General features: G+C 46.2%; 2 protein-coding genes across 5 annotated transcripts in view; one reads left to right on the forward strand and one right to left on the reverse strand.

Moving 5' to 3' along the window:
* Positions 1 to 391: 391 nt before the first annotated feature.
* Positions 392 to 24,649, reverse strand: PHF24 (PHD finger protein 24). Of its 4 annotated transcripts, none has more exons than XM_043486925.1 (8): positions 24,511 to 24,649; positions 10,815 to 11,196; positions 9,989 to 10,174; positions 6,737 to 6,815; positions 6,237 to 6,442; positions 5,729 to 5,889; positions 5,316 to 5,411; positions 392 to 5,007 (listed from the first exon to the last, which is right to left on the reverse strand). In XM_043486925.1, exons 2-8 carry the CDS (start codon positions 11,190 to 11,192, stop codon positions 4,911 to 4,913), a joined length of 1,203 nt encoding a protein of 400 aa, XP_043342860.1. In that variant the 5' UTR covers positions 11,193 to 11,196; positions 24,511 to 24,649; the 3' UTR covers positions 392 to 4,910. The 4 variants fall into 4 exon arrangements, with proteins under 4 accessions (XP_043342860.1, XP_043342861.1, XP_043342859.1 ...); XM_043486926.1 differs by lacking the exon at positions 24,511 to 24,649 and adding an exon at positions 23,828 to 24,002 and having other exon boundaries at positions 11,081 to 11,196; XM_043486924.1 differs by lacking the exon at positions 24,511 to 24,649 and adding an exon at positions 23,828 to 24,002.
* The window catches only part of FAM205C (family with sequence similarity 205 member C), a 67,305-nt gene continuing 65,824 nt past the window's right edge, over positions 24,100 to 25,580 (forward strand). The window contains exon 1 of the mRNA XM_043486923.1: positions 24,100 to 24,406. Within this exon, the coding sequence (XP_043342858.1) occupies positions 24,334 to 24,406 (73 nt within the window). The 5' untranslated portion in view covers positions 24,100 to 24,333. The remainder of the gene's footprint in view (positions 24,407 to 25,580) is intronic.

The raw sequence follows: 25,580 nt of genomic DNA on the forward strand, positions 1-25,580 counted from the left end.
TGAGGAAACTCCAGACCAAGGAGAGCCCAGACCACGAGAAAACAGCCAACTAGTAGTCCCCACTTTGTAGTTCAGCAGAAACTGGGAAGGGAATGTCTAATACTGGCCCATGGTGTGTGTTTGGGGCAACACACAGCAGGGAGGCTCAGAGGGCTCACCTCTTCCTCAATTTCTTCAAAAAACTTTGACTTTTCTCTTCTGTGCCCCCATCTCCTCTGTGTCCATGGTGGAGCCCTTGTCTCCTCCCCACGCACCCCTGCACCTGGCAACCTAGCTGTGGGCTTCCTGGAGGCTACAGCTGCTCCTGTTTTAGATTCAGGAATTGGCCAATGATAGGAAACCAAACCGAAACTTGGCAGGTGCCCTGAACAACAGAAAACAGAAGCCAAAATAACATCACAATCTTTTTATTAGGATTTCCATTGTGCCCAGCTTCTGGGAACATTAGCTCCTTCTGGAGTGAAGGCTGAGCCATGCGGAGGAGCATGCAGCTATAGTGATGGGAAGACAGGGCTTGGGGATGTTCCCCTCAGCTTACTGTCAAGTTACCTTCTGGAGAACAGCATTGGATCCTCCATTATTACTTGAGTGCTCTCAGAGCCATTCTCACAAGTTTGTGTTTGGCCAGAAGACAAATCAGAGACCATCTCTCACAGGAGGCTACGCTTGATGGCCTTTGTTTCACCATGGATATGGAAAGGCCTTGCTACTTATACCTTGATGTTCTTATCCGTGGTCATCCCAACCCATGCTACACAAACTAGAATGTTACTGGGCTTCTTAGTCACTGGCCTGAGCAGATCTGACATCCTCTCTGATCTGAGTCATTGGGGCGTGTGGCCCAGAGGGAAGAAAATTTCCTTAGTGCTAGTGGAGTCTATTGGAGATTCTGTAATCTGTTCATTTTCTTTCCTTTCAAGATTGCTTAAAGCAGTGGCAGCAAGAAAAGCAACAGCAGGGAAAATGCCTAGTCCTACCCCACTCCAGGGTGAACCATCGAGAATAGGCATGATGCATTAATACCCCCCACTCAAGGAGGCCTCTGTTGTCTGGGCTGTAAGCTAAGGGCCCAGAGAAAGATTCTGGGAAAGTTGAAACCCGGTGCTGTGGAGAAAGCAACTATTTTATTTCACTGTAAACAGAGGAGTAAGAAGGGGTTTGGCTACAGGTGCTGCCAGGATGTCCTAAAATTCTGGCATCAGTAGTGCTTTGCCTTTTAAATGCCAAGTATGTATCTGTCTTTACTCTGTTGGTTTGATGGGACCTGCAGGATCACCAGAGCTGCTACCAGTCCTGCCTTGGGGTTCCTCTTGGCTTTGTGGTATTCACGGCTGGCCTGGGGCCCTGCGAGACAGCTTCTTTTGAGCTTCTCTCTTGCCTTTAGGCTTCTTGGCATCACTTCTACTGAAGCCATGAGACCTGCAATGGTTGAGGTTTGAGGCTCAGCAGCCTAGGCACCATCCTGAACCCAGCATCCAGGGAGGTGCTCTCTTCCCAGGTGGTTTGATTCTGTGCTTCCCATATTGTTGATAGGAGTGGGGGACCCCCATATTTGGTCACTCTAACAAGGCCAGGGCGACATCCCATAGGGAGCACCAGGGCCAGAAAGGCCAGTGTCTGGCCTGCAGTCACAGTTACTTAGGCTGAGGACAAAAAGAGGCAATGTGCTCATGGCTTCAGCCATGGCTCTTGAAACGGATCAGTATCTATGAGTGAGGAAACTGCTCCACCCCTAGGATCAAAGGGGCCTGTTGCTCAAAAGCATAGAGCCTCCATCTGCTAGGAAAGGCTGATCTCATGAGAGGAAGCCATGGAACAAATCTGAGGAAGCTATGTGGCCACAGCTATTGCCTCAGCTGACTCTCAGTCCCAAAGCTCCACTGTATCATCCAGACGTCCCTGCCTTTATACCTGAGCATGGAGAAGAGGACTGTGGGTTAAAAACAGACTGAGGGCAAGTAGTCTTCAGAGGAGCATCTGTGTAACCTCAGCCTCCCTTGACTTGGGGGTGGTGGTGCAGTTGGGGGTGACTGGGAAAAGAACTGATCTCTGCAATTTTGGGTAGCTAAGATTGAAACATTTTCTTGTACTCCTATTACAGTCACACACTAATTTCTGTACTTGGCAGAATTTCAGACAGTCACAATGATGAAAGGGCTTGAAAAGGAAAGGAAATGAGCTTCACTAGGTTTGGGTTTGGGTGGAACTCCGGGAGTCGGTGATGGACAGGGAGGCCTGGTGTGCTGTGGTTCATGGGGTTGCAAAGAGTCAGACACAAATGAGCAACTGAACTGAACTGAACTGAGGTTTATAAAAGTTTGAATGTCTCCATACATCCTGGAGAGAGGCTCTGTGGATTAGGACACTGCAAGGGGAGACCTCAGAAAGGCTGTTTGGGACAGAGCTTCTACAACTCTTAACTGAGGGAGTAATGGAACCTCTCCTCTCCCCTTTGGTAAGAAGTTAGATGCCTATGGAGAAGAGACTGCTTGCTTTTCTGTCCTTTTCTGCTTCCTAGGACTCCTGTGACGTGGCACCCCATCTTTTGATGAGGGCATTGTCTCCTCTGGGCCCTTTGCAGCATGTCCCCACCAAGGAAGCTTGCTGTCCCAAAATAGGGAGGGGTGGTCTCAAATGGGTCAGATCCTACTGTGGAAGAATCCTGGGGCCTGTTTTGCCAGGCCCTGAGATACAGTTGGGCTGCTCTAGTGGCCTCCAGTCATTACCACTCACCCACAGAAAGCTAGAAGCTGCTGCTCCAGAAAGGTAGGCATCACCTTGGTCTGTGAAGGATCAGGGAACAAGAAGATGGACTTCCAATCCTTGTGACTGATGATGAGGCAGGAGAAGAAAGCTGTTCAGCTCTCAAAGCCTAGAGCTAGCTGTTACTCAAAATGCCTTGTCCTGAGATCAAGCAGCCCAAGGCGATTGACATAAAAGGTGATTTGCTAGGAGAGTAAGCAAGAGCCCTTGTGCTTAATGTGGTTTAATCTTCTCAGTGCAGAACCCCAGGCCGGGCTGCTTCAGATACAGTCGTTGGGCCCAAGAGTCACGTGCTTTCTCCTTTTTTGGCTGGACTGAATAACGGCCCCTTCTACTGATTAGTCTTGGGAGTGTGGCTATGGAGTATTTACAAAGAACTGAGGGTTTTGAAATGTTCGGAGCCATACACATGAACCCAGTTCATCTTGTCTGCTTCTTTTCAATCCTAAATAATCCAACCCCAGAAGCTTCTTACTTGACTTTCAGGTCACGCTGTCTCTACAGGAGGAGACCATACAGTGCTCTTGCCATGCCCCAAGTTACAGCTCCCCCCATCCTCTGAGCAACCCTGAGTTGTATGTTGTCTTCTGTAGAAGTGCCTAAAGGAATGTGGATGTGTTAGTTTCTTTGTGACTGAGCCCAGCCCCTCTCAAATAACTCCTGGTACCAAGTCAGACCTTGCTAAACCTAAGTCATGAGGTTGGAAACAGAAGCTTGAACTTTAGGGCCTATGCTTACCCATAGCATATGCTGACTGGAGAACTTGATGAGAACTTAGGAAGAATAGCCGGGGCTGAGAGGCCAGGCTGGTGGCCTTGTGGCAGCATCTTTTTGCCCCCAAAGTCCTCCCTTGCCAGGTCCAGGCCCTAAGCTTGTGGGGAAGAACATGTGGTGAGCAACGGGGAAAAACAGCAACTCAGGCCATATCTTAGTAACAGGGAGAAGGGAACACCTCCTCCTTCTGTGAGGCTTTGCTGAGACTTTCTCTGTTCAAGACAGCTGAGATGCAAATCGTCTTCTTAGCTCCAGCCTCTCATCCTCATTGTCATGTGGTCTGAAAGGAGTCCCTGTTTAGGGCTCTGTACGCCATCCCATGGCATACTTTTCTATGTCTGCAGTTAAGCTAAAGAACGGAAAAAAATGAGCCTCCTCTCCCCTTTCATTCAGGCCTGGCCTCCCTGGAGCTCAGGCTTTGGGTCTCTGTGGTAGCTGACTTGGGTGAAGCACCTAACCCAGAAGGCTGTTGACTACGGCCATCATACCTGTTCCATTTGGCCCTTGGGCTCTGGGCCATGAGCACCCACCTAAAAAACAGGGGTCAGGATGGCTCACCTTGGGTTTGGACTGGTCTGCTAAATAAAGACTTTTGGACTTAAATGACCTGGATGAGAGGTTCCTAGATTTCTGGGTCCCTGGAACGGGCTGCCTCCCCCTTTTCTAATTGGCACTCCACAGACTAGCTCCTTCTCTGTCACCAGGAATTGGGGTTTAAATAAACAATAAATAAATAATAAGTGCAGTGGTGGTCTTCGGCCATTTCCCCCACCCCAACACACCTGAGGGACACAGCACACACCTAGTAGAACAGAGGTTCAGCACAGAAGGGGTTTTCAGTGTGGGAAGAGGGCGTGTGGCAGCATCTCTAGTAGAGTATGTGAGTCTGATGTGCCCCCTTGTTAAGACTCACTTGGCCAGAGACTGACCTACTGTAAATGAAAACTGGCCAATAGAGACCCCCCCCCCCCCATCTATACCAGGGGCTTCACAAAAGAACTTTGGTCTTTCTTCAACAAAAAAGAAGTATCAGGTCTCTGACGGCATGGACAGCTAGGCGTGTGTGTTTGTGTGTGCATGTGTGTGCACACATATGCGTGTGCAGTGGCAGGTCCAGTCTGCAGTGTGAGGGCAGGGGGTGGTCCTGGAGCAGATGCTGCCACAGCTCCCAGGGCTTCTCCATGTGGCAATGCATTTACCACCTCTGTTGTGAGGGGAATGGCGACTTCAGTGCCGCCAAGCTTAGTGATAAACTGAGATGTGGACAGTGCTCCATCCCCAGAAGTCTCAGGACCAGAGGTTAGTGGGGAAAGGGAGAAATGAAAGGAGGGAGAGAATGCCACTGTCCCCAAACTGAGCTTTTCTGCTCCATGCTATCCTGGGGGTTTCAGGTGAATGGCCGAACTGTTGGGGCGAGCAGCCAAGATGTAGATGACACTCTCCTGCAGGAAGGTAGGCCAATCCACAAATCTGGAGTGGAAGCAAAGAACAGATTTGTGAGGCTGGTTGCTGAGTCTGGAGGCTCAGAAGACTTGGTCCCAGCAGCATGGCTTGAGCCAGGCAAAAGTCAGGGAAGTCCTGGCTTGTGCCTGAAGTGGTGCTGGCAGACTGTGCCTCCAGGCTGACAGCTAGATTTGATCCAGCCCTATGGATCTGGGGTCAAATCTGGTTTCTGGGGTGGGCATTTGCTGTTTTGGGGTGATGGTGGGTAATGCCCAATCTTACTTGTGTGTGGGGGGATCGGGGTGTAGACAGCCAGGTAAGGAGGTGTCACTCACCTGGACTCAGGCTCTGTGGGCAGTGGGGCCTTGTCCTGACTCTTGCTGCTGCTGCTGGCTGGGCTGCTGTCTGCTATGGGACCCACATGGCTGACACTGTTGGGTACAAAGACATGTGGTTAGAAGTGGGACCGTGAAAGGTCTGCCCCTCCCACATTCTGGTGAATCCAAAGCTCTGGTGAACCCCTGGATATGCACGTCCAGACTTTTCTGACATGGGTGAGAGAGTTTGGAGTCAAGGCTGATCTATGCCTTGGCCAGTAGGAGTCACTGGCCACTATCTAATTCACAGAAGGATCCTCTCCTGGCTATTGGACGAAAGGGCTGAAGAAACAGGGAGGCAGGTACCTTTCACACCAAAGGACAAAGGAGGAGGGTAGGTGAGTGGGGGCAGGGACTGGTAGGGAGTGGACCTGACACTGCAGGAAGGAGCCTCGGTGGGGCGTTTGCAGAACCAAGAGTGCTGGGCACGGCGGCACTCGGCCTCGCTGACAGTGCTCCCGCTGCCCCGGGCCAGGAAGGCGGCTCGGGCTCGCTCCCGCTCCTTGACCGTTAGAAGCCTTAACAGAGAGTTCTGTGAAAGAAGAGAGAAATTAAGACCTTGGAGATGAAAATGTTCTGTAAACTGTCAAGCCATAGAGAATCCTACCTCCATTATTATCTCTGCAACCTCCCTTTGAAGCTGCCTGGAGCCTTTCTGGTAGCACCAACATTTGCAGTGAGGTCCAGTGCAAATCAGTCTTCCTTGGGCAGTTTCCCCAGCCCAGGCACTGGATCACCTGTCACTGGCTGGACCCTGAGCCCTTTCCTGGTACTGGTTCCTGCTCAGAGAGTACCCAGTGTTCCCCCAACCTGCCTGGCATGCTTCCCAGGGCTCTGTCACCCAATATCCCACAGACATTCACCCCAGCTGGCCCTTACCTGGGGACGCAACTGCTGTAGAAGCAGGAGGGACTCATGGGACAAAAAATCAGGCCACTCAACGTGTCCTCGGCGTTCAGGGTCCAGGGCTGCAAACTGGCGGGCTGCCTGCTCCTCTTGCTCCTCACTTAGAGCCCTGCCACTGCTCCCTCTCTTTGCTGTCTGGTGGCGGTAGCGTAGGAAGTCCTCCAGCGTCAGGGAGCAGTCTGTGGGGAGGCACCACGTGCTAGGCATGCCCACCCTTCTCTCAGCATCTGGAGTACCTCCACTCACCTCGAGTGTGCCCTCCAGAGCCCCCACACCCACAGCTTTTGTCCAGTCTGTCTCCATAGCCAGGATAACACAGGCTGTGACCAGGGGCAGGCCAACAGCTTGCAAACAGGGTTCCATTTACACCCTTGCCCTCCAAATTCCAGATTACTCCTTTCATGGTTCATCCTAGAAAGTATGAAGGAGAAGCCTGCCTGGCCCTCTCCATTGGCAGTACCACCCAGCCTTACCAGGGATAACTTTACACTGCTGAAAGGTCTCTGTGAGGCTGTACATTTCCTCCTCAGTTAGCAGCAAGTTGAGATTGTCCTGAAAAAGAAGAGCTAAATCAATGGCCATATAGGCCAGAAAGAAAGGCCAAGGATCAAGAAGGGTGAAACAGTATTTCAGATGGACGGCAATTATGGGATCATCTGATCCCAGCATCTCATTCACAGTCAAGGAGACTCAGGCCCCAGAAAGGTGAAAGGACTTGCTCAGAGCTGTCCAGCTCTGGCCGGGATCATCCCCAGAATCCAGTTATCCTGGCTCCACCCTGAAGTCCCTTTTACTAAATTAGTGGCTTTTGGATTATTCTCTGAGATAGCTTAGGGGCTCCTTGGTGGTGCCTTAGGAAGCTGCTGCAAGTGAAAAGGGGGAAAGTGGGTGGAGTTGTGAATCCTCAGCTCCATCTACCAGAGTAGCTCCATCTTTATCTATTTTACGTATCTGGCCTCTGTGTTAGACTGTGTTCAAAGAGTATTTTAGTTTAAAAAGTTTAATTCTAACTCCAGTTTCCATATTTGGTAAAACTGTTTAATCCTAAAGTTGTATCACTTTCACTCCAGAATGGTTTTGAAAGAGATGCCATCATTAAAAATTTCCTAAAACCAAATGATTTTTTCTTTTTAGTGGTGCCATGGAAGTTTTAATTTCAAAAGAGCACTGATATGTTATTTTGTTAGCATTAATTTATAGTCTTACAGTCTTTAAACTACCAAAGATTCTTTACAGTAGATCATTTCCTCTCTAAAATACCAATAAAGAATAGGAGCAGACATTTCATGACTATTCATTTGTGGATTTCATGAAAAATCCAAACCATTCTTTCAGTAAATACTTTTTGAGCACCTAGTATATACTTGGCACAATGGTGTATAACATTGTGAGATGTTCAGTACAGCCGGAGTGTAGAGAGTGTGACTGTGTGTGTGTGTCTTGGGAGAGGGTAGGGAGGAGTGATAAATGATAAGGGAGGTGAGGTCAGCAGAAGCCTGATTGTGACGTGCCTGAAATACCCTTTATTGAGTCCTTCAAACTGGGCCTTTTTTCCTGAGAGCAAAGGGGAGTCACAGAAAGGTTTTTAAGTGTGGAGTGCTATGGTCAGTTCTTTGTCTGCTGTGTAGAGAATGGGTTACATGGGCAAAGGCTGGTGGCATGGGGGGCAGTTAGGTGGTTGATGCAATAAAGAAAAGATGAGTGGCTAAACTAAGACCTGAGAATGAAGAGAAGGGGAAAGCTCTGAGAGAGATTGGGAGGTAGAGTTCATAGGACTTGCTGACTCCCTGGATGTGAGGGGTGAGGGAGAGAAATGAGTATGGGCCGGTAATTAGGGGGTGGTGGTAGTGTCACCATTTACAGAGGCAAGGAATGGAAGGAATAATGGGTGTGGGGAAAAAGATGAATTCATTTTGGGGCATGTTGAGTGTGAAGTACTTGTGAGACATTAAGATGGATATAAGTCTAAGAGACAGGAAATTTAGGTCTGGACCCACAGATTTGGGAATTATTAATATTTAGGTGGTGGAGTAGCCACTGAAGTAGATGAAGATCCAGAGAGAGAGAATATAGTGGGAAAAGAACCCTGAGAGACACCAGCGTTTAGGTCTGGGACAAGAAACTAAGGGCACTTATTAGGAAGAATGGTCAGAGAAGGAAGTTAGGAAGAGAATCAGTAGAGGGTACTGGAAGCCAAGAAAAGAGAGTTGTACAATGTAGAGGTAATGTTAACAGAGGTTATACAAGTCAGATGGCATTTTACTGATTTTCTATTTTCTCTGATTTCCACATTTTGTGTAAAGACTCTCACAAAAATATTCATACCCTAGAAAAAGATGGAGCGATAAGAAGTGCTAAATACATCAGAAAGGTCAAGTAAAAGATTCCTGAGAAAAGGTCACTGAACTTGACAGTTAGGTCACTGGTGACCTTAGAAGAGCCAGTTCAGCAGAATGATGGATACACAAGCCAAATTACAGGTGGCTGGGGAATCACAGGAGATACACTGCCAAACAGAGTTGCTGTGAGTGAACAAGTTAGCATTTGGAGGAGTGGTGACTAGAAGAGATTGCCTGTAGAGGAGGCTCTGCTGTGTCGTATTCCAGCTGGGGAGAAGCTATTTACGTGACTAGAAGTAACTGTTCTATACTTCACTTTATGGACTTGGACAAGCCATGCAGAATGTATTATTTGTTAGGAAGCAGAACATCTTTACTTTATCCTCGGTGGTAGGAAGAAGAGGGGATCAGCTTATAATCATTACTCTGAAATCAGTGAATAATGAAGATCTGCAGGGCAACAGATCAATAAAGCAAGACTTGAACTCTACTCAGGTTTACTGAGAAACAGACATGAATCTGTCTTTTTTATCTTCTCAAAAGTTAGAGGACATTTATGTATAATTTGCAAAGTTCTGAATCAACAGGTCTTTGTCACTTAATTCACAAAATGATTACTTCAGAGATGAAGAAAAAGGCTCCAAAGAGTTATGTAGAAAGCCAAATGGCGATCTCAGGACTAAGAACTTCTCCTGAGATAGAATCTATCCTTACGGGAAGCAAGCCAGTTAGGATTTCAGGTTGGTTTTCCAGATGAATACAACGAATGACAAGTATCAACTATTAGACTAAGTACTGTTCCAAGCAAGACTTCCCTCATAGCTTGGTCAGTAAAGAATCTGCCTGCAATGCAGGAGACCTGGGGGTTTGATTCCTGGGTCGGGAAGATCTCCTGGAGAAGGAAATGGCAATCTACTCCAGTATGCTTGCCTGGAGAATCCCATGGACAAAGGAGCCTAGCAGGTTACAGTCTATGTGTCCGGAAAAGTTGGACACGACTTAGCAACTAAACCACCACTGCTCCAAGCAGAATCAGTTTTGAATAACTGGGTCTCATCCTATCCATTCTGTCCTCCAGCTCAGTGACTCTCAACTGGGATGTTGTGTTCCCACAGGACACATTTGGTAATATCTGGAGACATTTTTGGTTGTTGCCACTGCGGGTGGGTGTTACGGGTATCTAGTGGGTAGTGGCTAGGGATGCTGCTAAACATCCTACAATGCACACAGCCCCCACAACAAAGAATTATTGTGCCTCAAGTGTCAACAGTACTGAGCTAGGGAAAGCCTGTCCTAGCCCTTGTGTGTACTGTTGGAACACTCTCCTCCAGGGAAAGTGCCCAGTCAGCGGTGCAGGAGCCCAGCGTCCCCGCAGCCAAGGCTCACACAGTAGTGGCAGCTCCAGCCTGTTTCCGTGTGGGCCGTTTCGGTCACCTCTGCGGCACTGTCTCCCTGGATGTAGCCCATGCGGCGTAGGCAGCCATCATGGAAAACCCTGGTGCAGACCCTGCACGGGAAGAGACTCTCGGCCGTCCAGACTTCACAGACATCACACATCTCATCATTAACGACCTGGGGAAAGATGGCAGCAGTGAACAGCAGCAGGATCCTAGGCCACCAAGCAGCACTACCTGAATGGGGCTGAGTGTCCCTGGAGTAGCCTAGAGGAGCAACTCCAACTGAAGCCACGGTTAAGGCAATAGAGCGTTCTCCCTGGAAGGTAAGAACCAGCAGGTTTTTCCAGCTGCTCAGGCCTCTGTGACCATGTTTCTGAGCAGGGATGCGATCAGCATTTTTGGAAAGAATAATCTCTTGTGAAAGACTGTCCCAGGCACTGCAGGACCCTCAGCATCCCTGTTTCTTGGCACCAAATACAAGAGCAATTTCTAGTTTTGTGACCCTCTCCCTACCTCACCCAAATTTCCAAATGTCTCCTACAGAAAGCAATATTATCTCTTAGGTGCGAGGGCTGGCAAAAGACCACCTCCCCCCATGGTATCATTCCTTATCACCTATTTCCTCAAGTTTTATCACTAAGTCTATCCAGGATATAATATTTTTGTCCTTGGGGAAGAAATTCAAAGATTACTCTGACTCAGCTCCATCTTTCTGGTTTTGAGTCTTACTTTAACCACACCCAGGCCTCCCTGTCCTGCTCCCTGATCCTCAGAAGGTCTAAAACTGGAGGATTCTGCCCTTTGTGGACACTCACAGGCTCTCTGGGCTCCAAGCGGATATCTGGAGGCTTGTCGTCATCCAGCTTCCGGGTGGGGCGGATGAAGGCAGGGGGTGTAAAACGACTGGTCCTGTCAAACTCCTCAGGCTCCACTCCGCGCCCATCCCGGAGCCTCTCCCAGGAGGCACGGCTGGCACTGCTCTCTTCTTGGAGCGCTGGGGCACTTGCCTCTGCTTCTTTCTCTTCCTGCACCTCCTGGACAGAGCCCTCTACTGTGCCACGGCGAGACCCTGGAAGCTCACCTGTGCGTCGGACGGAAGGCCTGTCCCGCAGCCCATCCTTGAAGGCAGACACAGCCAGGCTCACCTTCTGCACCTGTTCCACTGTCTGCCGCTTGGACATCAACACCCCCATGGCTCTGTGGACAGAAAGCAGAGGGGCCCAGACTCAGCCGATGGCTTGTCATGTTAGGCCAATGCGTTTCAACCATTCATCTCAGTGGCAAATGCTATTAAACAGCCTCTCCCTTGGTGGGGTGGACAGAGCACTTGTTAAGGAGTCAGAAGACCTTGGTTCTATTTCTGACTGGCCCTGTGACTTTGGTTTTCCTGTTGGTAAAATGAGGGTGATCTACTCAGCACACGTCACAGAGATATTATGAGAATTAACACCAGAAAAGGGGCTTGTGTAGACTAGAAAGCACTCTACAAATGTGAGATGGTGTATCTGTCTCCCTTCCTGTCCCGAAGCCAATTAGGTCTAGGGGCCCTAGGCCTCTGCTACTTTGAGATAGTTGGAGACCAAAGAACCCAAGTCTGCCAGAGATGATCTAAGGCTGAAAGCAAGACTGCAGCTATGCCTTTCAGACTTGGGACTGAAGGAATGCTCCTCTGACAAGTGCTATACACAAGAGTCCATATCAAATGCCTACTTTTTGAGTCAGAATACACGAACTCCTATTTTTGGAGGGCTGAATGCCTCATTCAGGAAACTCTCCCACCTCATACATGTGGTCAAGGTCTCAAACACTTCCTTTGCCCTCTCTAATTAGTAGCTATGCCTGCTTATGAGTCTGTTTGTCGATCACAGACAACCTGCCCATTACAAGCTTTACAGTGCTTCTCACACTTGTAAGCCTTCACTAATGTCACGGCCACCTTTTCTGCTTTGATTCTCTGAACTGTTGAACAAAGGTCTATATTCTTTACAGGTTAAAAAGGTACATTATTCTTGCTCTTCCTCTGTAGTACCGGGCATTGGAAAGTGAAGGCACAACATGGCACAGAGCAGAGCTGGTCTGCTATTTCCTAGCCTGAAGGGTCTTAGCGGAATGCAGTTGGGGAACGTCTGTTCTAAGTGGAACAGAGTCCACTTGCTCTCAATTCATCATAATCAAGGCCTATTGAACAGTAATTTGTGCAAGACACTGACAGCTTATCATTGGGAATAGAAGGCGGGAGAACAGAGTCTTACCACTCACGCTAGTTAACACCAGAACTCAAAGAAAAATAAGAGTGTGCTGGAAACGCCTAAAGGAAGGCGAGACCATAAAACTGGGAGTCAGAGTGGGCCTTGAAAGATGGGTAGGAAGTTACCCTCAGTTTGGGGAAAAAGGTGACAGAGGGGAGGAGGAGAGATTCAGGCCGATTAGAAGGCTACTGTAATAGTCTAGGCAAGAGGCGGAGAGGTTAAACTGAACTGGTAGCAGCAGGAATGACACTGAGCTGACTTGATGCCATGGAAACAGAGAGATTTAGGAGCAATTGATAACCTGATTGGATCGAGGGAAAGGGTGAGAGGGCAAGTTATATTTATTTCCCAGCTTTATTGAGATGCTACTGACATATAACGCTGCTTAAGTTTAAACTGTACAATGTGATGGCCTGATCATCATATTGTGAAGTGTGTACCACAGTACGGTTAGCACATTCCTTCTCTCACACAACTACCATTCTGTTGTTCTTATGATGAGAATGTTAAATTCTATACTCAGCATCTTTCAAGTCCACAATATAGAACTGTTAACTATGGTCACACACTGTACCTTAGCTTCCCAGATCTTTTCATCTTATAAGTGAATGTTGTACCCTTTGACCAATGTCCCCCATTTCCCTCACCCCTCAGCCTCTGGAAACCGTCATCCTTCTCTCTGTTTCTACGAGTTCAGTGTTTTTAAATTCCACACACAAGTGAAGTCATACAGTATTTTATTCAGGATTTCCCCACCTGACTTATTCAGATGGCAGTTTTAAATTTAAGTTTAAAACTAAGAAGAAGGGTAGTGCCATTTATGGAAATTGGGAAATAAGAAAGCGGGATGATGAAGTTGGATTTTATACATGTGGAATTAAAAATATCTCTGGGATATTCAGGTGTAACGCTATCTGCAGTTTAAAACTTCAATGGCCTTCCAAAGCTTTCAGGATAAAGTGCCCCAAATCGGTTTCTTTCTTTTCCAAAATATTTATTTGGCGGCACCAGGTCTTCATTATAGCCCTCAGGGTCTTCTATCTTTAGTTGCAGCACATGGGATCTTTAGTTGCGGCATGCGAACTCTTAGTTGTGGCATGTGAGATCTAGTTCCTTGACCGGGGACTGAACTGGAGTCTTAGCCACTGGACCATCACAAAAGACCCCAAAATCAGTTTCTTTACCATGGCCTGTAAGGCCCTCCTCGGTCTGGTTTTCCTTTTTTATTCCATTCTAACCATACTGGTCTTCTTTTGGTCTTTTTTTGCCATGCTCTCTCCATTTTGCAGTCAAATGCTCTTCCACTGAGCTATACCCCCACTCTCTCCACTTTGGACCTTTGAAGATTCCTTCCTCCTGGCTAGTGCATCCTCATCTATTAGAGCTCAGTTCAACTATTGTCCTCATGGAAGTCACTGTCGACTCCCCAGTCCACATAGAAGTGCTGACAGCACTGTGCTCTTCTGCTTGAGAACACTTATCTTTGTCATTACATATTCAATAGGATGATTACTTAATCAATGTCAGTTTCCTCTATTAGATTGTTTTTACCCTGTGTAGTATCTACCTCTACTGACTAGCAAAGTGTCTGAAAGAGAAAAGGCATTTAATAACATTTCCCAGTTAATTAATTGTGGATAAGTCTTTTTTTAAAATTTTTTTATTTTTCAGAGACATCTTAATACACATAAAATCTGATGACAGCAACGTCTTCTTTCTAGAAACAACTATTTTATGGGCCACAATGGTGCAAATTCCTACTCTGCCTAGCTGCTTGCCCTGCTATCACTTGTTATTAAAGTAACCCAGCTCATTTTTTAAAACTTATAAGTTTACTGATAAGAAAGGAAAGATTCCATTCCCCTTTTGTAAAATTTGTTTTTAAAATTAAAATACGATTAAAGAATATTTGCTGTGAATAAGTGTCACAGGATAGTAGCAACAGAGAATTATAGAGGCAAGATTTATTGATCAAATTCAGGAGACTGTTTAAGGTGATTAAAAACTCATTTTTTCCCTCAGTTGCAAACAAATATTAGATCACAGAAGAATGGTTAAATTATGGTACAATGGAAGACTGAACAATATGAAAATCATTGAGGCAAAAGTAAATTTATTAATGTGGAAAGATGTTAAAATATATGAACATTAATGAAAAATGCAAGTTACAAAAATGCTCATGTTATCTAATCTTTGTTAAGGAAGGATGCATATGTTTTTCACATTTTTGTTAATCTGTTTTTTCTAATTTTCCTACCTTGCACATTAATTATATAATTTAAAAAGTCACAGAGGAAACTTGGTGCCTTGTTTTAGCTCTGAACCTGCTGCGACCTACGACATGTTATTCTACCACTACGGGCTTCAGCTCTTTATCTGTTACTGTGTATGTTCGGAATATGCAGTCTTAAGCATTTAGAATGCTCATGTTCTTTTCTACATTCTTTTAAAAGTCCATGTGAGCTCATGAGCATATGAGGGTACACATAGCCCCTGGGTGGGGCTATGGATAGAGGAGAGAGTGTGTATGTTAGAGCTTTCCTGAGGCTGTGGGCCCGGGGAATTCGTCTTTTTTTTTTTTTGGCTGTGTAGCATGGCATATGGGCTCTTAGTTCCCCAACCAGGGATGGAACCCATGCCCCCTGCATTGGAAGTGAGGAGTCTTAACCACTGGACCACCAGGGAAGCCCCCAGGGGGTTCCTGAGGGGCTGGGTCTGTAGTCTGAAGACACTGCTCACGTGCCTTATGCACACTACTGTGCCTACAGTTAGGTGGAAAAGCAGGTCCCCAGCTTAGAGTGAGAGGAACAGGCACGGAGAACGCAAAACTAGCGCCGAGCCCTTCAGAGAACCTTCCTCATCATCAATTACTATTTCCAAGGCCACAGTGTTTCCCTCAGAAACCTCCATGGCATGCTTTTCACATTATTTGACTGTGGCCCACAGTAAGATATATAGTTTATGATGTAACCCTGTACACACACAGTTATAAACACATGTTCACAGACCTATAACTGAACCCTAAGTTTTGTGAGAGAATCCTAATTTTACTACATGTCAAGCTCCTAGGTATTTTCTGTCCTCTCTATTCTAGTTCAAAGGGCAATCTTAATAGTGACTCTTTAAAATGATTTGATAATTTCATAACAGGTCTGGACCTGCAATTTGAAAAACAGCCATAGAATAATTATACATTTTTAATTAGAGAACTATGCTTTTGTTTTTTGATTTAAAGATGGTTACCTGGGTTGGGAAGATCCCCTGGAGAAAGGAAAGGCTACCCAGTATTCCCCTGGAGAAAGGAAAGGCTCCACTCCAGTATTCTGGCCTGGAGAATTCCATGGACTGTATAGTCCATGGAGTTGCAAAGGGTCTGACATGACTGAGCGACTTTCACTTTTCACCTCTGAAAGACAAGGACAACATTGTGGGGTATAAGGTATGCTTTTCCCTTGACTGGAATGATGTAAGAATTGAATTCTCAAGCCTGTCTTAAGAGTCTGTGTGGTTGGGAGGTCTAGAAAATCTGGACGGTACTATCATACTTTTAAAAAAAAAAAAAAACCTTTAATTTGAAATAATTCTAGATTCATGCATGTGTGCTGTTGTGTCTCTTTGCCATCCCATGGACTGTAGCCTGCCAGGCTCCTCTGTTCTTGGGACTTTTCAGGCAAGAATACTGGAGTGGGTTGCCATTTCCTTCTCCAGATACTAATATACTTTTGACTGAAGAAAACCATACTGTATAACAAGAGTTTGATTCTCTGACCTGTGGGCATATGTAAAAGAATATTTATCAGAGCATTTATTTTTACAGCTATAAAAAGGTGAAAATTACCTTAGTGGGAGAATTATTAGAAAACCTGTGATATATTCATGCTATAGAAATAAAGGGGAAAAAAACTGGTTTAATCCAATATAAACACTAGTTTCAGAGCAATGACTCTCACTGGCTGGGCATATAGAGGTATATATATCAGAACTCTAGGAAAAGGGAAGAAATAGTGGATTGAAAAAGCATATCAATTGTAATATATTTATATTTAGAAAACAAATATTAAAAGCCATCACCTTTTTGGGGGGGGTATGTAACACAGACTACAAAACAGCAGAGCTTGACAGTATTCTCCTGGTTCCTGGGGAGATATAGAAGGTGCTATCTCTCTAAACAGCTGGGGGCAAACCCCTCCCAGAAGTTGTAGTGGAAGATTCAGTGAGCAGTCATAAGACATTAGTGCTTATCAGCAAGAAGGCACAAGTTAAAAAAAAGGTTGATAAAAACTTATTTGGAGACCTGGAATAGCCATACCAAATTCACTTTTTCAAGAATGATTCATTGGAGGAAAAATCAATGGTGTACATTTGATTCTTAGTGGCTTTTTTAGATAATAAGAACTCTGAACAAAGTCCAGCCAATTAGGAGGGTTATAGTCTGTAAGTGACCCAACTCATTAATAGTGTATTGGCAAACTAATCATAAGCATATCCCAACACATGTCAGTCCTGCACAACCCTTATTCTCTGTAAGGATGCTAAGAATCACTATTAAGCTACTCAACTGTTAGTGATGTCACTGCAGTGGATTTTTAAGTCTGTCCTTAAAGGAATTTCAATGGAGACTGAAGATCCACCATCAAAACAGACAGACAGACAGACATAAAAATAAAAAAACACTTTCTAGTCCTGACCATAGGATCTTCAAGGACTGCTATTCCTTTCAGTTTTCTAGGTCACCTTATGCCCACAAGGGCAGAAAATGTAGAGCAGAGGCATTAAAAAGAAGCATCAAAAATCCAAACAAGAGCCCAAGTCATTTTGCCTTGATATGGCTTTAATTTTTGAGAGTCAATTGTGAGGATGCAACAGAATTAGACTTCAAGAGTGAGGCTGAAACCCTTAATGCTTAATGGAGAAGGGCTGAAACTATATACAAAAGACACCTTGATTAAAAGCAAGTATTCTGAAATACCCATGATGTGCACCTGGGGTGTTTGAGAAATTAACAAAATCAGTCCTAATTTCTGGAGAAACAAGTGGCAGTGATTAGTGATGGGTAAAAACAAATGCCTGGTGAGAAAAACCTGGCCTCTCCTGTGCTGGAAGGAGTCCTAGGAAGAAGAGTTAAAAGGAAATCAAGTTGCAAAGATGCCATAAATTATATCTAATGATTACTCCTTTTGCTGATGGGTGGAACTGGGGATTTCTGCCTCTTAACAAGGATGAAGGAGGGATAAAAAGACATTGTCCCAAGAATGATGTGACTGTCAGAGGATGTGCACTTAGAGAAGGCTTGGGGAAAAAACCTCATGGACGCAGGAGCAGGTGGTGGTGAGTAAGAGGGACAAGAAGGTAGAACAGGGCTGTCTGAGTCTATGATCTGGAGAAGACTAAAACAGATGACAACCAGAACCTTTCTTCAGGGAAGAAAAGTCTTTAGATGCATTTGTCAGGCAGTAATACATACGTGGGCAGCCTTAAATGTGTGCGTGCAAGGCACACCCATTCTCTGCAGAGCACATGCTTACAACACAGTGGGGTTATTTATAAGGGCAAAGTGGTGGGAGTAAGAGGAGGAGGGGTTGCTCCATAGCAGGAGCTGGTGGAGAAATAAGAAAAGGGAAGACAGTGAGTGAAACTCTTCCAAAGTTCTCTATAAAGATTTGTAGCTCTGAGGAGCTTGGGAAGCAGCCCTCTCCATAGGTAGGAGTCTCTTCGCTAGGCATGCTAAATGTCAAGTACATTTACTTGATTTCATATGGTTCTTGTATGGGAATGGCAGCTATTTGAAAAAGGCTCAAAACTAACTAAAAGTGATTGTTTGGAGGTTATGAGGACTTCCCTAGGCAGGAACAAGGTAAATTCCCCTCTAAGTCAGGGGACAAGGAAAACAACCAGAGTGGCTTTAGCAGATATTAAAAGGAATCCCAGTTTTTCACTGAGATTGAGAAGGAGAAAAATCTAAGTGGTTCTCACTGCCTTCCACAGAGCACGTTAACTAGGCAACAGAAGAACATGGTGTCTTATTTGAGAACATGGTGTCACTACCCTTTCACATCCTCAATGTTGGCCACAGAGACTGATCAGGCCAAATCTTCAAAGTTCGGTTCTAGAAGCTATACGATCACCTGCTCATCTCATCACATCTACTCTTCTCTCCCAGAGGGGACCTTGACTGCTGACTCAGGGCTAGCCAGGGTGAGAACAGGTGATCATACAGTAGTTGTGGGTGATTTCTCTGACCACAGGAGAGAGCTACAGAATTTTAGAATTTGGCCAGTTTCCATAACCACAGTGATTTAAAAAAAAGAGAGAGAGAGACTAAGATTACCAAAGTCAACAGTCCCCTGCATTTATGCTATATCCCCGGGCACTGTGACCAGCCCAGAGGATGGCAGTTGCTCTGAGAGCACGTTCAGTAAACTTAATAACATATCTCCTCCCTCCTCGGTTTGGGATGGAGAAATTTAGCATGAATAGCATCTGCAAATAAGGGTGAAAAATTTCAAGGTTGTTGACAATTGGCTCCAGGTAGCGTATGCCTAAAAAGTTGTCTGAGAGCCTCAGGGAAAGCCACATACCTAATATAGAAGGTGACCAGCCATAAGGATATGGAAAACCAGTAGAACCAGGGTCTCCAAAATGCAGATGCACAGCATAGTCTCTTTAAGTTCACCGTGCACATCATCAACCTTGAGACTTTAAACACAAGCAATCAAAGAGTCCCCTAACCCTCTGCAGGTCTTTGAGGAAATTCAAGCCTGAAATAGCCTGGATGATCTCCAGTGGCTGGGTGCTGCTTTAGGAATCCAGCACTTCATCACAGTGCTCATGGAGTCTATTTCTAGTCGGCCATTCTGTTGCGGGGCAGTAGCAGTCTACAGACTACTTTTAGTTTTCATGTCTACAGATCCTGAAGAGGTCTAACTGGTATCTCCCCTTTTCCCTTCTCTTTTTCTAAATGTTTATTCAGTGCAGCAGCTGGCTTCTGTCAGCCCAGGAAGATACAGTCACCCGCAACTGCACAGGGCTCTTCTGGGGTTTCCAAGGAGCAGAAGGGCTGAAGACTGAGTAAAAATGTCTTCTAGGCTTCAGCTCAAGAGAATGAGACATGAGGGAGGTGCTGTTGTTTAATATTTTCTGAAGGTCCAAAAGCTTTAATACACATGAGGACAAAATTATGGCAGGCTCTCTAGCCTCTGGGAGCCTGGGATGAGTCTTCATGAAAACCACAGTGCTGGCTTCCCACAGAAGCAGAGCTACAGTTAAGGAATAGCACACCATCAGTGATTAGCTGGTGTGATTGCATTTAGCAAGCAGAACTTTTCAGCAAGATGGAGACACTCCCCGTTCTCTGCTCTAGAGCCCTGAAGCACAGATTCAGCCCCATTTAAAAGCACTCATTACACCTTAATTATCATGACTTACTTATTTGTTGATTCTACATATATTTGCTGAGTGCAGCCTACTATGTGTCAGGAAGAAATTAGGCACTTAGTAACTGTTGGTAAAAATGAATAAATGGAACCTTACTCAGCCTGTGAGAAAGCAGTGTGAGTATGTGTGCGTGTAGGGGGCATAAGTTTAGGATTAAAAAAAAAAAAGTGTTGCTTGAGCTAAATTTTGAAATATGAGTGGGAGTTACCCCAGTGGAAAAGAAAAAAAAAAAAAAAAAACGGCATTCCAGGAAGAGATAAAAGCACATGCCAAAAAGACAAATCAAAAAACAAAACAAAACAAAAAAAAGCATACGCCAAGGCATGGAGCTATATGGGGACTCCATCATGGGTTAGATGGTATGAAGCCAGCCAGGTGCTGGAGGGAAACAGGCAAACAAACCTGCCTTCACATAAGAATTAGCCCAAAGAACTGGTTTGAGGTAGTATGCTGAAACTGTTTGAAGGGACTATGTGTTTGGATTTCAGGGAAATCCAAATCAGAGAATTGGGTCCTCTGAGGCCAGGTAGTAGGACAGCCCTGGTAAGTCCCAGGGTTGACCAGTAAGTACCCTGCTTGGCCTTTGGCCCAATAGGAAACTCCTCTTCATGGCCTAAGAGCTGATACGTAGTGACTGTAGTGAATCTTTGGGGTTTTCCCTCTGGGAGGCCTGTAAGTCTGACTAGGAGGCTCAAAAAACAAAACGAAATGAAACAAAACAAAAAAATGGAGAGAAAGCCAGCCAGCTAGCCACCACACTGTTGTTTTAGTAAGAAGACCCCAGTAAGACGAAATATTTCTCAAAACCGAATAGAGATCATGTATATAACAGGGCTTTATAAGTTATCCAACTCTAAGGTACTGTCATCATTATCATAGAGAAAGCCAAGAGCGTGGCCAGTTCACTCAAAGCATATGGGCAAAAAAACATTCTGGCAGGGCAATGCCTCGGGGGCTGAGAATGTGGTTGCCAGAGGAGGCACAGAACAGCAGTTGCATTTCAGTGATGCCTGGGAAAAGACATACTGTATGATGATTCCTATAGATACTCTGTAAAGCTCTACTTCTCTCTCTTTTTTCTTGTTATATTAAATGATTAGAGAAATGCAGACTGATCCTATTTGAACTCCTCAAGGGCTAGAAACTCTCATATTTATCTAGCATAGTGCCTGGCAGTTGGTAGCACTTAGTAAATGTATATGGGTCTCTGAGGGGATTGCTGGAAGGGGAGGAAGAATGAAAGGAGATGTTATAATGGAAAAAATAATCATGTCTCCAGCTGGACACTGATGGTCTTGGTTTCTTGGTCCAAAGCTGGTAAGCATTTCTGTCAGAATGTGGTCATTAAGATTGAGGGGCTGGAGTGGATAATGATATTCCCATTAGAAATGAATAAAGCAATTTGGGAAATGAAGACAGCAGAAACCAAGAGCACTGCTGGAAAAAAGCATGTAGGACTAGAAGATAATAGATTCTGTAGTTAAAAAGAAATATTTGCATAAATATGATCCACTTCAGAAGAGGTGTACTGGAAAAAATACAAGGAGTATGAGAAATGGGCTGGGGAAGGCTCTACTATTCAGATGTTTGAGAAAAAGGAAGCATTGTCTTGAGATGGCAAATGTAGAGGAAGAAAACCATAGGAATGTGGTCAGAGAAGATGAGGAAGATTAAAGACTGAAAAATCCAGACTCATTTGTGTGCACTTAAGTGAAATTGTGTGAGCCATGTTCTCCCCTTTTATTTCTCTTTAGAGAGCTTTTTTTTTAAAAAACGATTAAGGCCACCTGGTGACATCCTTCATACCCACTGTGGAATGATTTGATTTGCAGACTCACACTGCAATTACAGAAGAGATATTCTTAGAATTTTATAATCTTAATGTTTACCCATTGCTGGACATTAAAGAAGTGATATCTAGCACCTGGAGCCATCTAACAATTTTTCCAGGGTCATGAGTGGGTTTAGGAATAAAACTCCAGTGACAAATCTCTGAATCAGAGCAAAGATCATATTTGCAGGCTTGTTCTGATTTTCTTTAAAAAAATATATCACTGTTTATTTTGGTGTGTTAAACTGATGAGAGGGGTTTGAACTGAAAGGGGATTATAAACAACTCTCTTATGGGCAGGTGCTTAACCAATATCAGCCTTTGTCAGTTTACTTCACTGAGCAGTGTATGAGATGCCACACCCAGGTTGTTCTGTTTTCTCACAAGCCTGATCTCTCTTCTCACTATGTAACCCCAGGAGCCCAGGAACTCTCTTCTATTAAAGGAGAATGTCACTAGGTTTGGCTATGTGGAAGCAGAAAGGAGGGGGATAGGAAAACTCTTCCAGAATGGCTCTGTGGTGAATTCTATTGCTTAGCGCCCTCACCACTCCATTTTTGGACAAGAAACCAGAGTCTATCCTTGGTCTCAAATTCACACCCTTGGGATTCAGGTGGCATGAAAGCTACCACAGCCCAGGTGGTGAGATAAGGGTGCATGACTATGTCTGGCACAGACCCTTTGCATTCCTCAGACGATGGACTCCCAGTATGCCTTCCTTGGCTTTGAGCCTTTCCTGCCTCTCCCTCATCACAGAGAGGCACTGTTGGTCAGGTGTCCTGAGTGGTATCTGTGGACCAATGTCTGCTAGTGCATGTAGTCAGATGGCCACAGAGACACTGTGGGTCATGCTTCCTAACAGTGATCACTCTCTCTGTCCTTTCCCTCAAGGATTTTGCAAGCTGTGAGGGTAGTCTCAGAATACTCCATCCTCTGAAAGGTTCCACTAGTCCCCCTGAGCAAATCCCATCAAAGACCACACCCAGAGGCTTCTCCCAGACCCAATTAAGTACAGAGCCACCCAGAGGCATCATTACAGTGGGGCTGCCAGCGAAGGAGCCACACCCTGAAATCTGGGGATTCAGTGGAAATCAATTCCTGCAGTAGGCTCATCCCCAATTAAACTGTCTTCATCCACTTAATCATCACATTTACTGAGTGTGTATACCACTGCAAAGCCCTATGCTTGGTATCTTAATGCAACTTATTAACAAATAAATATTCTTGCTTTTGCCTCTCCTTGATACTTTTTCCCAAATAAACTTAGAAAAAACAGATTTCAAGATCCCATGCTTTGTGACCTTGGGCAAACTGCTAAACCTCTTTTGAGTCTAAAGTGCCAAATGTTTAAAAGGGGATAATTTCATAATGCTGTTGTAAGAATTACATGAGATGTTAAACTTCCCTGGTATAGTACTTGGCACATGGGTGCTCAATAATCTTACATATCCTTTTTTCCTTCTGTCAAAGGATCTTCTTTACAGGACTTGGCTGAGTCAGTTGTTCTACCTGATTTTACTGCTTTTTAATCTTGAGGGTCAAGCCCAGGGCCTCAAATCTCCTTTCTCTGCTTCAGAGGCATCATTGGTCCTCTCCCCTCTCTTTCATTCTGTGCTTTTATAGAAGTTCTTGCCTCCAACTTGGAGCCAATTGGACTACCACAGAGAACACGAATTCTAATGGGGTGGGGGACGCAGCCCTACAGGACCCCTGACTCTCGACCGTGAGGGAGGGACACAAGTCAGGGCACTTTGAGCCCTGACGGAGGTCAAGGCCAAAGACCTCTGAGCATATGGGAAGTTACTCCTGGCCTGGATTCCACGGCAGGATCCTCTCCTCCCAATCAGAGGCTCCTTCCAGGCAGTTCCAGGGCACCATCTCAGCTCCTCTTGTATACTGGGCTCCTCTGTGGGGTCCGTGCCAGGTGCAGGCTCCTAAGGCTCCCCTACGTTCCCAAATGGTCTTCCACCGAGACAATACTAGAGACCACCTTTGCCCTCCCGTAGGTACTCAGAGCTCGGTCTCTCTGGGGATGGTGTCCTCCACATTGGGCCTCCCGGTGTAGCAAACCGCAGAGAGAGCCCTGGGAGCCTCCACTAGCGCAGGGGTCTTCCATGGGGGCGGTTCCACACACCGCCTCCGGGGCTCGCCCAAAGGGTAGAGGCAGGAACACTCGGGGTTCATCCACTTACACAGGGACCCCTCGGGGACGGCTCCCACACAACACCTCTGAGTCCGCGGAGGGTTGCTCGCTGCCTGCAGACCCGCCCCTCACGGTGCCTGCCGGGTCCCCGCCGCCCCCGCCCCCGCTTACCGAGACCTTCTGGGTGCGGGACACGGGTCCGGGGCTGGCGGACTCTACACCGCGGGCCCCGCGTCGCCCATGGCCGCTCGGAAGCCGGCGTGCTGGGACCGAGCGCCGGGAGCAGGCGGCGCGGGCGGAGCAGCAGGCTGAGGCGGCGGCGGCGCGCGCGCCCCGAGCACACCCACCCTCCCCTCCTCGCGCGGCTGCGGCGCGTGCGCCCGCGCAAGACGACCTCCGCGGGCTGAGGGGCGCGCGCCCCGCCCCGCCCTCCGGCGCTGAGACGCGCGGCCCTCGCGCCGGCGACCGCGCGCGGGAATGAGGCGCCGAGGGATGGCGGGAGGGCCGCGGCTCCACCTGGGCTCCGCAGCCCAACCTGACGAGCCGTGGGTCTGGGTGCCAGTGGTCGCCCTCCACCAGCGCCAGGCTCTGCGGCGCCCGGACTGCGGCAGCCCGGACGCCCGCGGCAAGGTCAGTGCCCGTCGGAGAAGGCGGCCCGGGAGTGGGCTCCGCGGGGAATGCGGCCGCTCCCAGTCCCGCCCGCGCAGTGGCTAAGCCGAAGCGTCCTGCCGCCCGCACCTGCCTGGGGAGGTGAGGATGACTCAAACAGCGGCCTCGCCGGGCTGTCTTTCCTGCCGAGGCCAGCTGCCCATTCAGGTCTCCGAGCCCACGACCCCTGGCATCAGGGCACTCACCTTCGCAGTACCCTACGGCGAAGGGTCCAAGTGAGCCTTCACAAAGTGCTCCACTGGCCCAACTGTCTGTGAGCTCTTTCCTGAGATTATTGGCCTTTCATCTCCAGCAGCAAAGTAACGTAGTTTAATGTAACCCAGTTTTTGCTGCAGCAACCTCATACCTCAGACTGTTTGAATAGCCAGCTTGTCAGGAGGCCAGCAGTTCTGACATGTACTTCACCAAACACCACGCTCCGAAGAGAGCAAGGCAAAGACCGAGTCATAAAGCCCCCAGCACTAATTGTAAAGAAATAACCGAAAATATGCAAATGAAACGCCAAAACTTTTTATTTAAATTGTGTTTACATTTTTACCTACGTTCATTTTCTTGTGCATTCACTCCCTACATCTCAAATACAATTCATATTTTTTGAACATCTAGTGTTTGTTTCGTTCTGTTATGTACTGTAGGAGACCCTCCAAAAAAGAATTCAGTTTGTTCTTAATGTCATGAAACTTACCAATAGGGAATATAAGATAAAATATTTAAAGTGGGTAACCAACAAGGACCTTAGAGCACAGGCAACTCTGCTCAATATTATGTAACAACCTAAATGGGAAAAGAACTTGAAAAAGGATACATGTATATGTATAAATGGATCAATTCGCAGTACCTGAAACTAACACATCATTGTTAATCAATCACACTCCAGTATAAAATAAAAAGTTAAAAAAAGAAAAAAGTACTACATATTGCTATGACTTTTCAGCAAAGTGCCAGATACTATTCTAAACTCTTTAAATATATTAAATCATTAATTTTCACACCATCCTTTTGAGATTCTGTATTGTTTGTCCCTACCTTTTGCTGGTGATGAAAATGAGGCACAAAGATGTTAAGCAACTTTCTTAAGGTCCTGTAGCTAATATGTGGTAGAGGAGAGATTGAAATCCAGGTTTTCTGACATCAGACCCCAAATTCCTAACCGTTTACCTGTACTGCCACTAAGAAAGAACTGGCTGCTAATCATTAATGTACAGAATTCTAAAATTACTACTTGTTTCTCAAGAGCCACTGTTCTTTTTTTTTT

This window comes from Cervus canadensis, chromosome 14, assembly GCF_019320065.1.
Source record: "Cervus canadensis isolate Bull #8, Minnesota chromosome 14, ASM1932006v1, whole genome shotgun sequence".
Taxonomy (NCBI): domain Eukaryota; kingdom Metazoa; phylum Chordata; class Mammalia; order Artiodactyla; family Cervidae; genus Cervus; species Cervus canadensis.